At 38.3% G+C, this 15,470-nt stretch overlaps 1 protein-coding gene and 1 long non-coding RNA gene across 2 annotated transcripts; both read right to left on the bottom strand.

Moving 5' to 3' along the window:
• Nucleotides 1-2,712: 2,712 nt before the first annotated feature.
• LOC123240828 (zinc finger protein 135-like) lies at nucleotides 2,713-4,331 on the bottom strand. The gene is made up of 3 exons (XM_044668543.1): nucleotides 4,296-4,331; nucleotides 3,509-4,158; nucleotides 2,713-3,088 (listed from the first exon to the last, which is right to left on the bottom strand). The coding sequence occupies exons 1-3, from the start codon at nucleotides 4,329-4,331 to the stop codon at nucleotides 2,713-2,715; spliced, it is 1,062 nt and encodes a 353-aa protein (XP_044524478.1).
• Nucleotides 4,332-4,569: 238 nt separating this feature from the next.
• LOC123239934 lies at nucleotides 4,570-14,591 on the bottom strand. The gene is made up of 3 exons (XR_006505755.1): nucleotides 14,551-14,591; nucleotides 13,396-13,491; nucleotides 4,570-4,799 (listed from the first exon to the last, which is right to left on the bottom strand). It is a non-coding gene; the product is annotated as an uncharacterized LOC123239934 (long non-coding RNA).
• Between the last annotated feature and the right edge of the window lie 879 nt (nucleotides 14,592-15,470).

The raw sequence follows: 15,470 nt of genomic DNA, 5'->3' as shown, positions 1-15,470 counted from the left end.
GATTTTGTTTATAATATTGCTGAGAGTTTTCCTTATGGAATTTCTTTCAAGATGTTGGCAGGGGATCTTTGAATTTCTGCTTTGCCCTCTATTTAAAAGTTATCTGGACAGTTTTTCTTTATAATGTCTTAATATATAATGGCTGGGCTCTTTTTATCATAGCTTTCAGGTGATTCAATAATTCTTAAAATATCACTCTTCAATCTCTTTTCAATGTCAGTTGTTTTTTCTGTTTCTTTTTTCTATTTTTTTAGTTTTTCAAATTTGTTTGATTTCTTAATGTTTCATGGAGTTATTAGCCTCTACTTGACCAATTCTAATTCTAAAAGAGTTATTTTCTTGAGTGAAATTTTGAACCTCTTTTACCATTCGGCCAATTCTGATTTTTAAGGAATTTGTTTCAGATGTCTTCTGCATTTTTTGCTAAGCTGTTTTCTTGCCACAATTTTCTTCCAGTGCTCTTACGTCTTCCCATTTTTCTCTACCATTATTATTTTTTTTTTTACCCTTGTACTTCGGTGTATTGTCTCATAGGTGGAAGATTGGTAAGGGTGGGCAATGGGGGTCAAGTGACTTGCCCAGGGTCATACAGCTGGGAAGTGGCTGAGGCCGGGTTTGAACCCAGGACCTCCTGTCTCCAGTATTATTTTATTTTTTAAATCTCCTTTTAAAAAATCACTTTAGCTCTTTGAGGAATTCTTTTTAGGCTTGTGTCCAATGTGAATTTTTCTTCATTGTTTTGCTTGTAGACGTTTTTAAGTCATCATCACCTTCTGTGTTTTGGTTTTGAGTTTCCTAGTCCTCATAGTACTTACTTATGGACAAGTTTGTTGTCATTTGTTCATTTTTCCAGTATATTTCTCAACCTTGGATTTCATGTTACAGTTGGGCTCTGCTCAGTGTTGGAGTGGATGATTGGTCTGAGCTTCTTTATTTTATGTCCTGCTGCTTCTACTACAAGGTGTACAGGATTGTAAGTTTCTAATGCTTCCAACATGGTATGATTCAGGGAAAAATATGATCCTTACTCTCTTGATCTATAGGGCCCCTCATCTTTTGTGACTCCATGCACCTCTCCAACCTGGACAGGTAATAGGTTATAGTGTCACCTAATGCCACCTGATCTTATTCCCAGTACTATTTCATGGATCCCATAGAATTTTTTCTGACCAATTGTACCACTCCATTACTGATGCCTCTGCTGCCATCACCTCTAAAGCCTATAGACAATGCCAATTCCAGCCCATCAAGCTTCTCACCAATTCTCACCCCAGTGCCTACAGACATCTCTTTATGTCTTCCTAAGCTACCCTGAATTGTAAAAATGATTCACTGAGATTTTGGGAGTCTCTTGTTCATTATTTGTTTAGGTACATTTGTTTAAGTTATTAAAGAGAAGTATATTGCAAAAATTGGACAAGCATGCTGGTTTCATTCCACAATCTTAGCTCCAGCCCCCAATTTTTTTGGATATCATAAACCTTATCTGTTCAATTTCTCAAGGTTTCTATTTTGAAAAGCTACTAAATTGTTTGTGTGATACTTTCAGGTTTTGTCCTGTTAGGAATCCTTCCTAAAATACTGGAAGAGGCTATGGGAAAAGACATATAAACACACTTTCCATGGGAATACAGATTGAGTTAGAAAGTACCATAGAAGTCACTGATGACACCCTCCTTATTTTAGAAATGAATAAACTATGGATAGAAAGATTCTTCTTTGCTCAGAGTTATATAGCTAGAGAGCATGAGGCACTGCCTTCTTCCACATTGTTTTAAATATCAATTTGAATTATAAGAAAAGTGACTAAATTGCCCATACCTTTTAGCTGACTCTGAGACTTCTGACCCAAGGAATAATAGTAAGAATTAGCTTTTAAATAGTGATTTGATGCTTACAATGTGATTTACACATATAAGCTCCTTTGTTCTTCACATCAATTTTAAAATTAGGTGTTATTAGTATATATCTTCTACAAATAGGGAAACCTGAGGCACTAATAGGTTAAATAACTTGTCCAAAGTCATACAGCTTGTAAGACGGAATTTGAACTCAGGTCTTGTGACTCCAGGATCAGTACTCTAAATACTGTTCCATCTACCCATCTAAAGAAAGAAAGAAATGTCAGTTACCAAAATATTTATACCATACTTTTTGTATCAACAATGAACAGGTAAGAAGTTAAGTACTAATTGATTGGGAAGTGACTAATAAAGTTGTGGTAAATTAATAATATGAAATATTATTGAGGAGTACTGAAAAACAATAGTTTTTCAGAGAAAAATCATTTTATAGGGTTTTATGCACAGCATGAGCTTTCGGGCGTATAATTAGATCTGTGCTGAAGCAAGAGGTTTTCCTTTTTCATTAGATCCCTAAGTTTTATCTCCAGCATGATTTCTCCAGTGTCCAGTCAAATCTGAACTCCATGTCAAGGCTTTCCCACAATCATTGCTTTTATAAGGCTTCTCTCCAGTGTGAATATTCTGATAACTAGGGCCCTCCCTCTTCCAGCAAAGGTATGTTCCCATTGAGCACACCTTTTAGGTTGCTCTCCGCTATGAATGCTCAGATATAAGAGACGATCTCTGACTGAAGGTTCTAGCTCACTGAGACCATATTGAGTTTGGCCCCAGAATGAATTTTCTGATGTCCAACAATCTTTATACTTCATTTGAATTCCTTTTCTCATTCACTACAGAAATAAGATTTCTATCTAGTATGAATTCTTTGATGGGAAATAAGGGATGACTGTTGCCGAAAGGTTTTACCACATTGATTACATTCATAAGGTTTCTCTCCAGTGTGGATTCTCTGATGAACAATAAGGGATGAGTGGTCTCTAAAAGCTTTGCCACATTCATGACACTCATGAGGTTTCTCTCCAGTATGAGTTCTCTGATGCAGAGCAAGACTGGAGCTGTGCCTAAAAGTTTTTCCACATAGATTACACTCATAAGGTTTCTCTCCAGTGTGGATTTTCTGGTGTTTACCCAGATTGGAGCTGCATCTGAAAGCCTTCCCACATTGACTACATTCATAAGGTTTCTCTCCAGTGTGGATTCTCTCATGTTCAACAAGACTAGAGCTGCATCTGAAAGTCTTTCCACATTGATTACATTCATAAGGTTTTTCTCCAGTGTGGATTCTCTTATGTTCAGCAAGATTGGAGGTTTGTGTGAAAGTCTTTCCACACTGATTACATTCATAAGGTTTCTTTCCAGTGTGGATTCTCTGATGTAGAGCAAGATTAGATTTGTTTGTAAAAGTCTTTCCACACTGATTGCATTCGTAAGGTTTCTCTCCCCTGTGAATTCTTTGATGTAGAGCAAGACTGGAGCTCTGTGTGAAAGTCTTTTCACATTGATTACATTTATAAGGTTTCTCCCCAGTATGGATTCTCTGATGTACAATAAGTGATGAGTGTTCAATAAAAGCTTTACCACATTCACGACATTCATAAGGCTTCTCTCCAGTGTGGATTCTCTGATGTAGAGCAAGACTAGACCTACATCTGAAAGCCTTTCCACACTGATTACATTCATAAGGTTTCTCTCCAGTGTGGATTCTCTGATGATCAGAAAGACTAGAACTCTGACTAAAATTCTTTCCACATTGATTACATTTATAAGGTTTTTCTCCAGTGTGAATTCTCTGGTGTAGAGCAAGATTGGAGTTACACCTGAAAGTCTTCCCACATTGCTTGCATTCATAAGGTTTCTCTCCAGTGTGGACTTTCTGATGCTCAGAATAACTGGAGCTCTGTCTGAAAGTCTTTCCACATTGATCACATTCATAAGGTTTCTCTCCAGTATGGATTCTCTGGTGTTTAGCAAGACTAGAACGGCATCTAAAAGTCTTTCCACACTGATCACATTCATAAGGTTTCTCTCCAGTGTGGATTCTCTGATGTAAAGCAAGACTGGAATTGCATCTGAAAGCCTTTCCACATTGATCACATTCATAAGGTTTCTCTCCAGTGTGGATTCTCTTATGTACAGCAAGACTGGCTCTCTGTGTAAAAGTGTTTCCACATTGATTACATTCATAAGGTTTTTCTCCAGTGTGGCTTCTCTGATGTGCAATAAGGGAAGAGTTTTCACTGAAAGCTTTACCACCTTCATGACACTCTTGAGATTTCTCCCTTGTATGAAGTCTCTGATGAGAAATAAGAGATGACTGTTGCTTGAAAACCTGTCTACATTGCATACATTTATGTAGCTTTTCATTAGAATGAAGTCTCTGATGGTGCATAAGGGATGATTGGTGACTAAAGACTTTATCACATTCATTACATCCATAACACTTATTTCCATTGGGAATTTTTCCATGGCCAATGATCTGTGAATTACCAGTGAAGCTCTTTTCACCCTCATTACATATATTAAGTGTTTCTCCAGGATGGCTCTTCTGATGTGTAAGTAAGTCAGAGTTCAAGCTGAAAGCCATCTCACATTGATTACATTGATAAGTCTGGACTTCAGGAGGCTTCTCATGAGACTCAACAAGATTTAGCTGTTCAGGAAAGCATTCCCTATATTGACTATCATGAGAAAAGTCATTCCCAGATGTTGTTTTATTACAGTGAATTAGGACTGAACATTGTCTAAAACTCTTTACATCTTTATCAAATTTGCAATGACTCTTTTGTTTTTTCTTTGTCTTGATATCAGAATCCCAGGTTTCTCTCAAACTGGGGTTGCAGTGACCACCATTTATTAATCTTTGCTGTTGTGTTTCTTCCACAGAAATGCTCATGTTTGCAGTAGTCTCCCTTATTCCAGGTCTAGTCTCTCCATCTGAAGAAAATAAAGAAACAAACATGTATAGGAATTCATACACAAATATATCCTCTTCCTTCCACTGACAGAAAGCAAAATGATTTATAATATATTTCCACAGGGAAAGAAAAGAGTCTTCAAATTTAAACAGGCAGAATCAATCATTTGACAATACCATTATCCCACACCTTAGGAATGACTTAATTTACAAAGAATCTCACATACAATAACATTGGATGTTCACAAGCAAGCAGGCCTAGAATTCTCTTTGCATTCACAACTGAGGCTATTCACTCATAATGTCAGAGGGACCTGCCAACATCCCTGAAGCTGAGACTAATACTCAAACTTTATGACTGAGCATGCTCTGTCTATAGTATTAGATGTTTTTTCTCCATTGCACTTTTTTTAAGAAAAAATATTTTATGCCTGTATGTTCACTTATTTATATTTGTATGTGTACAGAACATTGTATAAGCAGCAATTTAAATAAGTGCTTATTACTTTAGGTATTAATATATGAACTAATGCCAAACAAATAGTATGAGAAATATACTATAAAAATTGAGTCCAGATATTTTTGAAATACAAATTTAATTTGATCTTTAAAGCTATAATTCTTGTCACATTCTATTCCTAAGTTCATTGTGCTTATTAGAAATCATGATTAGTATCTTGTCAATCCCTGTGGCATTGATAAGAATCTATGCCAAGACAAAGGACTTGTCTTGGGGTTTGAGGAAGTGGCTGCTTGACAGATTCAGACATTGGATTTCTCTGTGTTGGGTTTCTACAAGTAATTTGTTTGGCTTTCATAATAGTTCCCTTCTCCCTGTGATTGAAGGAAAAAATCAAACCAGGGAATTGTATTTCCCTTTTACGTCAGTCCTTTGTCCCCTTTTCTCTTTTAGACTATGGCAATTTTCTGTAGTCCTGGCTCCAAATGGGTAAGTGCAATATTGTTGCAATTGTCCTGCATGCTTATAGGATATAAACTACCTCAATTGGACCTTGATGGCGATTCAAGAACCTGTTATGATTTTGTTTTTACTCATAATTTTATACTCATAGAATATATATATATATGATTTTCTCTCTTCTATTTGTTTTTTTGGGAGGGGTTTTTGGAAAATTGATTCATATACTTCCTTGCTCAGTTGAGCATATCTCAGGGTGATTCTACTGTTGGTCAACACCCTTTTGGGGGGGGAATTATATAATTATCCTAAAATCCAAACTTTAAAATATTTTAAAGTCATTTTAGGAAAAGAAAATCACCAATACTCCAAACCAAGAAAGTGGATCTCCTGGAAAAGATGACATAAGGATGACTACAGAAATCACACACTACATCAAAAGATCCAGAGCAAACTATGAGATATAATGAACTCAACTGAAGGGGTTTGAACCTATCATTTATTCTGATTGCAAACTCTTATGCCAAAGGGGAGTATCTCCTAATTGGCTTTTTGTCAATGTGTCTATCAATCATTTTTTTCCTTCCTTCTTTCCCTCTTATCCTCCAAATTATGTCCTTCTGTGTAAGATGTCATATTTTATATACCTCTAGTAAGAGAATCTTTAAGTGTATAGACTCCATATATAGAATGATTCTGGGGAGACCTAACATGTTAATCTCCTAGAAAACCCATGTGAGGAGATTTAACATGCAAGTCTCCCAAAGAATCATAGGGAGGGATTGTGCAAAGGAAATTTACTCTCCCACCTTTCTGGGGTCACTCAGGTGACATCATCTCCTGTTGACTACCTGAGTACCTGGCATGAGCTTGAACTTGACCTGAAGGCTAGGACAGATAAAGGGAGCCAGGAGGTTGTAAAAAGGGTTAAGCAGGAAGTTCAGGCTCTCTCTCTGGCGGTCTGCCAAGAAACTTCCATGCCAGGAGTCTGCTGGAGGAACCACATGGAAAAGTTTTATTGGGGCCCCTTTTCTATCACTGTCTCTTATCTTTTACCTATCCAAATAATCTCAATAAATCTTATTGAAATCTAAGGACCAATTCCTATTTAATCTAATGCTTGCATTCAGCTGTTTGAAAAATGGTTTCTGTCGGAAGGCATCACTTAAAGTTTCCTAATTATAGAGAGTGGACCAGCATCTCACACTAGAATAGAAGGCTGTCACTGCCAAGTGTAAGGACTTGATAAGGACAAGTAAATAATTATACCTTTTAAAATTGTAATATAATATCACTGAAGTAATCAATTCCAACCCAGATATCTGGCAATTATTTTCCTTCTTAATGATTATATATGCTCATGTATCATTGTCCTTCAGTGATTGTATCAGCATGTTTGGGGGGATTTCCACAAGTTAATATATAGTTCACTACATTGACTTCTGGTCTAAAGATGACTTTAAGCAAAGGATTCTTTGATCCTGGCCTTAAGTTCAAATAAGGTATGCAACTCCTAAGTGCCCATAGGATGGTATGAATGCCCATCTTCTTCCAGTTGTGTCCAGTACTGTGAAGTGTGAATCAGACTTTTTTTGTCTAGCATGAGCAACTTTTGAATTGATCAACCAAAACTGAAAACACCCCTACTTAACACTTTGTTAGCCATCAAGTAAGAGAATTCATAAGTCACTTACTTGGAGACGTAAGAGAATTCACAAGTCATTTACTTAGAGAGTTCCACTCTTTTAATTCTGTCAGGAACTTGTGAATCCTTTTGATAAGAGTTCATACCCTCAGAGGACAGGAGGTGGATCCCATAGACACTGACTCCTGGACAGTGCTAGGCAATTTGGAAGCTGTAATTGGCCCTTGTGAAGAGGGTAAGTGACAAGAAGGACTATAAAAATCCTGAACTTCTTCAGCTGAGAGTTGTCATCATCTCCATCTCATTCTTCCACTGGTGACCTGCCTCTTAGAGGTGACTTGGGACTTGGACTGGCTCTTGGGTGAGTGAATAGCTGGCTTTCCTTTCCTGACTTCTGGAGAGAGATTAACTCTGGTTGAGGGTTAACAAGTCATACTGAGTCAAGCACCAGAGCAATATGTAGTGTGATACGCTAAATATCTTTTCTACCCTCTTTTTGTATTTCTCTTTGTAAATAAAAGCTATTGAAAGTCATTTTGACTTGAGCTATAATATTTTAAATAGGTGACCACAAAGTTATCTTAGAATTCTCATATATTTAGTCAAAACAATAATTTATATTCTTACAGTACTCTCCACACTCAGACAATCAGCTTAAGGTTGCAGTGTGCAGACCAACTGGGGTGCAGATGCTGCAGGTCTGGAAGGAGTTCCAACTATTCTGCAGAACATAGTGAAGGGCAGGAAATCTAATCACAGATAAAGTTCTCTGAGACATTCCCACCTTCCCCTAGGTCCTCTACCATGGATAACCATTAGCTCCTGGACTCCATGGCAGTACCCCTACTTACCAAGCACCCTGACCCCCAGAGACCTCCTAGAGTCAAGAATTCTGCAGTCCCAGGATGCAAGGGGTCCTCTAGCACAGCCTCTCCCTTCTCCCCACTTCTTTTTGAGACTTCCATTGTACTTTGAATCCTTTCTTCAAATGCTAGTTGCTGTTTATACCTTTATTGAGTTGTGGTTCTTCCTGTTTCTCTTTATTGACTAGTTCTGATGCATTATTGCAGTCTTTGTACATTTCATATGTTTAGCTGAAAAAATAGTTCTGTTTTTAAAGTAATTTTCAATGTTGTATGTAATTTTTCTTATATTGCCTTCTGATCCATTGATGTGTGATATTTGAAAATTGAAACTCTGCTTTATTTTGTGTTAATTATTGATTAAGAATTCTACTGAATGACTGGAATCAATATTTGTGGATCAAACAAAGATTTGATTGTACAGGCCTCAGTGGTGGAGTTTACAGTTTAATTTCCTCATTCCTATATATAGCTTGACCACAAGGACTCAGAATCTGTGAGTTTTTGCCCACAGGAGAGAAAGGGAAAAAGAAAGATAAGTCAATCTGGTCATAAGATATTTGTCCACCATGAGACTTTCCAGAGGATGTTAGCCCACTCTGTTTTCCCATTGCTGTGGGTTCTAGAAATCCCCTCTCTGAGTCAAGCTAAATATAAATCTATCCTCCTTCTTCATGTTGGACCATGACAGTCTGAATTTAGTTCACATCACTGGTATGTTTTGTAACCAGTTGCTATAAAGGAACTACTCTGTCAGATGGATCTTTGGCTACCAAAGAACATTGTCATATATTTATTTGGCAACTTGATAATAAATTGATTATGCAAAGACTTTTGTATCTCGGTTTCTCTTTATTGCAGATTTTTCATGACCATGGGAAACCCATAGGAGATCTGAGTGAGAGTCTCCATCCCCCAAGGCTGACTCTCAAAAGAAATATTCTCAGAGGTCTGCTCTGAAGACTGAACTCCCCCTCAGGCAAATTTTCTCTGAACCAATATAAGCTGCAGAATAGGAGATCCTTATCAACAAACCAACCACCAAAGTTTCTTGGCCACTCAGACGGTAGAATTAAAACTGATAAAAGAGTCTTAAAATTGATTGTGTGCACATTTTTGGCAGAGATTTCAAAGAAAAAAAGAAAGAAAATCATTACTTTTATAATGCTAGCAATATCTTCTTTATAGTGGCAGCTGGTCAAAGTAAAACTGCTCCTTAATTATAAGTTCCCCTTTATTTTAAATGTTAGTGAGATGAAGTAAAATAATTTTTAGCTTATAAAGCAATTGGCTACTTAAATTCATTATGTTTTATTATGTTTATTTATGTTTATGATTTTATCTGTTTATAATTTGTAATAAACATATAATTTATATGTTCAATTTAAAAATCACAATTTTATATTGGCTCAGTCATAAAGGAAGGCCCCTGGGATACCCTTGTATTCCAGGACTTGACAGTAGGTGGAGGGACATCCCACTAGTCACTGCCCTCTGTAGGACCACTTGTGGCCATTTCCCAGTAATTACCATCCTAGAGCCACTTGTGACCACTACTGCTGGTTGCCCACTTAATATCTCTTTATACTTGACAATGGGGGAAGGTAGTAGTAATTTCACAGGAGCACTCTTGGGAAAATTGTTTGAATCATGGAGTCAAGGCAAGATGCCAGTTTAGCTAAGAATGTCAAAAGAGTTCATTGTTCTGTTCAACTTAACTGACTTTTGGTCTAAGACTACTAGTGATTCAGCTGATGACTCTTTTGACCTAAATTTGACACTTTTGATTATTGCACATTAGAGAAGTTAAAATGGCCATTGAAAACAAACGAACTAGTGGGGGGGGGGGGGGGCAGCTGGGTAGCTCAGTGGATTGAGAGTCAGGCCTACAGACGGGAGGTCCTAGGTTCAAATCTGACCTCAGACACTTCCCAGCTGTGTGACCCTGGGCAAGTCACTTGACCCCCATTGCCTACCCTTACCACTCTTCTACCTAGGAGCCAATACACAGAAGTTAAGGGTTTAAAAATGTAAAAAAAAAAAAACAGAAAACAAATGAACTTACGCCAAATAAATGAACTATGTGTACATTTGGTAGGGGCCTGCCCTCTCTGATGGGCCCTGTTTCTTACTATTCTGTCCTTATTATAGCCTCCTGTTTTGCTTTTTTACCCTCTTCCTCTTTCACAATGGTAATAGATCTAAATTCATTCAGACAAGAAGGACTGGCTACTAGTGATTTTCTCTCCAAAAGTGAGTTATGTCACCCAGGCTGGAAAGACGATATCCTTAAGACTCTTGTTACCCCTCACAAATTTTCCAATATGAAGGAAGAGATCAAGAAAAGAGGAAACATTCAAATCTGGCCTCAGACACTTCCCAGCTGTGTGACCCTGGGCAAGTCACTTGACCCCCATTGCCCACCCTTACCACTCTTCTGCCTTGAAGCCAATACACAGTATTGACTCCAAGATGGAAGGTGAGGGTTTTAATAAAAAAAATTTTTTTAAAGAGGAAACCTAGACATAAAACTCGTACAATCTTGGCCACTATTCAAATAGCTCCAGGTCCTTTTTAAACCTTGCCAGGATGCTTCCGGGAATGGGTATGCTTTTATTGCAAAGAGGAGCATTTTACTAAAGACTAAAGAAAGAAAAAGAGGAGCAATATAAATGGAATTCTGGGAGGATCTAAACAGAAATTTATAGCATAAAAGTTCAGGGGTAAGTGTCTATCTTATTGGGCACTTTGTGTAATCTGTCTGGCAGGAGTCTCCAAGAACTTATTTTGTTCCATGTCCTGATATATCAACCTAGCCTTTACCTTTGTCTTATCATCAAAGAAAAAGACTGTAAAAAAAGAAAGAAACTTTCAAAAGCCTTCAGAAAAGACAGATCTTTCTTTTCCTACACTGATTACATTGTGATTGCAGAGATGAAAAACTAGAGACTAAATTTGCAGTTGTGCTGGTTTTATCTGGTTTTATTTGAATTTCAATTATAAAAACTATGTGATTATAACTATTCTAATGGCCCAAATGGCTTCAGAGCACAACTAAACTACTGAGCATTTTCTAGTATTTACAGCAAATGTTTCCTCTCAAAAAGATGAACAAGTACTCTTTTACCTGGCCATTAGCTCCAATATTTCAATGAGGCCAACAACACAATTCTACCTCATTTAAATTCAATTTAGGTGCAATTCAAAAGGCATCATCAGTGTTTTTCATTATAAAGATTTTCCATTTTGGTCCTTTTCAAGGATGAAGAACAGCAACCACCAGCTTCGAAACCTGTTGTTCATCCTTCATTCTGAAGAGGACCAATGATACGGCAGTGCATTTTCTTGACTCGGCCATGAACTGGACTTAAGTGAGGCAGAGATGCACAGTTGCCAGCCTCACTCTCTCTTCCATAGCCATTCAAATCCAGTGGCAGGACAAAAGTTAAGATGGCACGTGATGGCTCAGGATGCTGTGGATGGCCTTGGCATCTTCAGTGTGCGATCAAGCTCTAAGCACTCCACAGCATCTGCTTCAGCCACCTTCATGGCCTTTGGAACAAATTGTTCAGACACTGCTTCTTATTCTTTACCCCAGCCTCAAATGACAAAGTGGGCCTCCTCTTTGAAAAGGCAAATATGCCATTTCACCCCATCTATCCTTCTAGATATCCCCATCTCTATTATCTCCATTGTCTCATTAATTTTCAATCTCTCCCTTTCTACTGGCTCTTTCCCTACTACTACAAATGAAACCCTTTCTCCCCAAGCTTCAAACAACCCTCACTTGATCTATCAATTCCCAGTAAATATTGACCCCTATCTATAATCCTTTTTGTGGTGAAATGACCATCTACACTCAGGTCTCCAACTCCTTTATACTTATATTACAATAAGCTGTGCAGTCTAGCTCAAACTCCTCTGTCCAACATTACTGGTGATCTCCTAATTGCTAAATCAAAAAGCCTTTTCTCAGTCCTCCTTCTTGACCTGTCTGCAGCTTCTGACACTGTCCATCACCCCCTTTTCCTTGATACTCTCTTCTCTCCAGGTTTTGATGACCCTCCTCTTCCAGTTCTTCTTCAACCATGTCCAAAACTAAACTCATTATCTTTCTCCTAACCATCCATGCTTCCTGCTTTCCTGATTCTATCCAGATCTCCATCCCAATTGAGTGGGTTCATAAGAGGGGGCACCTACTCCTCATCATCTCTCATACACTCATACCACCCCCATTCTATAATCAATCTTTTACAATGTCCTATTGATTCTCCTTTGTAACACCTCTCACATGCACCTGCTTCTCTCCAAGACCCACCAGCTTCTAGGTTCCAGTCCCAGTTACCTCCCGCCTAATGTGTGACTAGTCTGTTGTTGGTTCTTTTTGCCTCGATTCTCTCTCTAGATCAGTCAAGCCTCTACTCATCTGTCAAACTCATCTTCCTAAAGCATCCATGGGACCCCATCTCTGCCTGCTCAATTAGCTCCAAGACACCCTACCACCAAGATGAAATATAAAATCCTCAGTTGGTCACTTAGAGCTCTGCGTCACCTTTCACCTCTTATCTTTCCAGTCTTCTTTCATTTTTATTCCTCTTCTACATATGCTCCTTTCTATCACTGAATAGGACAAACATCTCTAGACTCCATGGTTTCTCCTTGACTGCACTGAAGCCCCAACTAAAGCCCACCTCCCACAACAAGCCTTTTCCAGTCATCCTTAAGCTAAGGGCCTTCCCTCTTTTGATTAGCTCCAATTTATCCTGTATATACCAAGGTTTATATGGCTCTCTTCATGTTGTCTTCCTGCATAGACTGTGAGCTCCTTGACAGCAAGAGATATCTATTGCCTTTCTTAGAATCCCTAGCACTTAGCATGAGGTATGGCACACAGTAGGCACTTAATCAATGTTTGTTGATTTGAATGTCAAAAAAGTGCTTCAATTAGCCAATTTAAAGTCATTTGGGATGTTTTCAGGAAAGTCCCTTGACCTCAAGTTTCAAAAAAAAAAGGATCTTATAAGATTCCATTGAAAGAGAAGTGAAAGACCATGTCTTCTTTTCACAAACGAGAAATGGAGGCTCAGAGGTTAGATCTTCCTGCCCCAAAATCTAACATCCCCTTCACTGCACCATGTAGCTAGCTCTTATGATAAAAGCCCTCATACACCTACTTTCACCTCACTTACCTGGACAGGATTTTCTTGGGCCTTTTTGCTCCAGCATCCATGGAACTTTCCCTTGCTCAAAATGTGAGATCAATTCTTCTCTAGGAGCTGGAAGTCCTAGGCATGGGGAATAAGGAAGGGATGAGGCTAGAAAGACACTTGTACTTTAGTTCTCTTTAGGGAAAGGGAGCATACAAGAAGAGTTACATAAAGGTTCCTAGGACTCCTCAAGAATAGTTTCTATGTTTACTATTGGGAGTTTTGAAGGGGGATAGGAAAGAGATAATTTGGAATAAGAAAATTCTGCTTTCTCCACTTCTTTCACAGAAGGAGGGACTGAGTCCATAAATTCTATTCTCTAGAAATTAAGAGGCAGCTGGCTGTGCAATGGAGAAAGACTAGAGCCTGGATTTAGAAAGTCCTGAGTTCAAATCTATTCTCAGATATTTATAAGCTGAATATCCCAGGCAAGTCACTTAACCTCCATTTGATTCAGTTTCCTCAACTGTAAAATGTGGATATCATCTATCTCTGAGGCTTGTTATGAGGATAAAATTAGATAATATCTATAAAGAAAACTCATACCACAATGCCTGGCACTTAGCATATCTACATAAATGCTTATTTCATTCCATTCATTTTTCACCATTTGCACTGAATATGGAGAAGCAGAAAGGAAGAATAAGGAAACTACAAATTTATTCTTGTTAACAAGAACATTCCAAAGACCAGACCCAGACCAAGGAAGAAGGGGCTACTTTGAAAGGTAAAGGGTTCCCTTCACTCCCCATCTTCAAGGAAAAGCTGGATGAGCAGTTTTTAGGAATTTACCAGACAAAATTCATGTTTAGGGAGAAGTTAGACAAGATAGAAACTCTGAGATTAGTTTCAGGAAAGAGATTCTTCAATATTAGTTTGATCTTTGCTCTCAAGTATCCTTGAAACAGTAAGAGATACAAATGAGAACAGTAAAGGAAATCCCCACTCCCCTATCACACAAAGCAAAGGTCTTTTACAGAAAAACCAGACCACAGGGAAGTCCTGTCTCTTGGACACAAGAGAGCAGCACCTTGGCCTTCCTAATAATTGAAAAATGCTAGAAACCCAGCACAGTAGGGAGAGAATAAAAGCAGTCCTTTGGTGGTAGATGCAGTTGCCAGAGAAAATGGTCCTTACCCACAGAGAGTAGATTCTGCACATTCTCCAGCATGACCTCCTTGTACAGCTCTTTCTGAGAATGGTCCAACAGGCACCACTCCTCCTGGGTGAAGTCCACAACCACATCCTTGAATGTCACCAACACCTAAACCATCAAAAGTCAGAGACATAAAGCTGAAAGAGACTTCAGAATTCATCTGGTCCAATGCTCATCAACATACAGGAGGAAACTGAAACACAGAATGGATTTGTCCAAAGGTCCTACCCTTTATGAGTGGCAGAGCCAATACCTAGAACTAGAGTCATGTTGAATCCAATGGAGAGTTGAGAAAGACTTTATATTTACAGTTGGAATAAAATTTAAAAATGTGTTCCTATGGGTTGCTTCTCCTCATGGAAATCAGAGAAGTTGTGTGTTCTATCAGAGAGATATGAGGATTTATGGAGAAGAAAGAGAAAAGTTAATGTGAGAAAACTGCCTCATCAGAACATACATAAGTAATAGGTTACAAAGAAAATTCCATGAAGATGCTACCAAATACTGTGAAGTCAGGATGGGTGGTAGAGGGGAAGTTTCCTGTGATCACAAAGAAAAACGTAAAGGAAAAAAAACCTCGTTTATTTCCTGAGTTTCTGAAATAAAGTCTTATCTAGATGAAAACAGGAAAAGCAATTTTTAAAAATATTAATCACAGCTGCAGCTGGGTGGCTCAGTGGATTGACAACCAATTCTAGAAACCAGAAATTGTAATAAAGGGATAAGAGGAGATGGTAATGAGGGGATCACCAGGGGCCTAGGAGCCAGTAATTAAACTAGCTGGAGATTGGAGTTGATATTATCAGAGGGGAACAGCCTCAGTTGAGCTGCCCAGTGAATCTCTACCGCTAGCTTCAGGCCCCTTTAAGGTGTTCGGTTGGTGGCCCCTCCCTGCTGAGGT

Source organism: Gracilinanus agilis, chromosome 3 (assembly GCF_016433145.1).
Source record: "Gracilinanus agilis isolate LMUSP501 chromosome 3, AgileGrace, whole genome shotgun sequence".
Taxonomy (NCBI): domain Eukaryota; kingdom Metazoa; phylum Chordata; class Mammalia; order Didelphimorphia; family Didelphidae; genus Gracilinanus; species Gracilinanus agilis.
The sequence above is the reverse complement of the archived record's forward strand: the minus strand, read 5'-3'. Positions and strand labels throughout refer to the sequence as shown.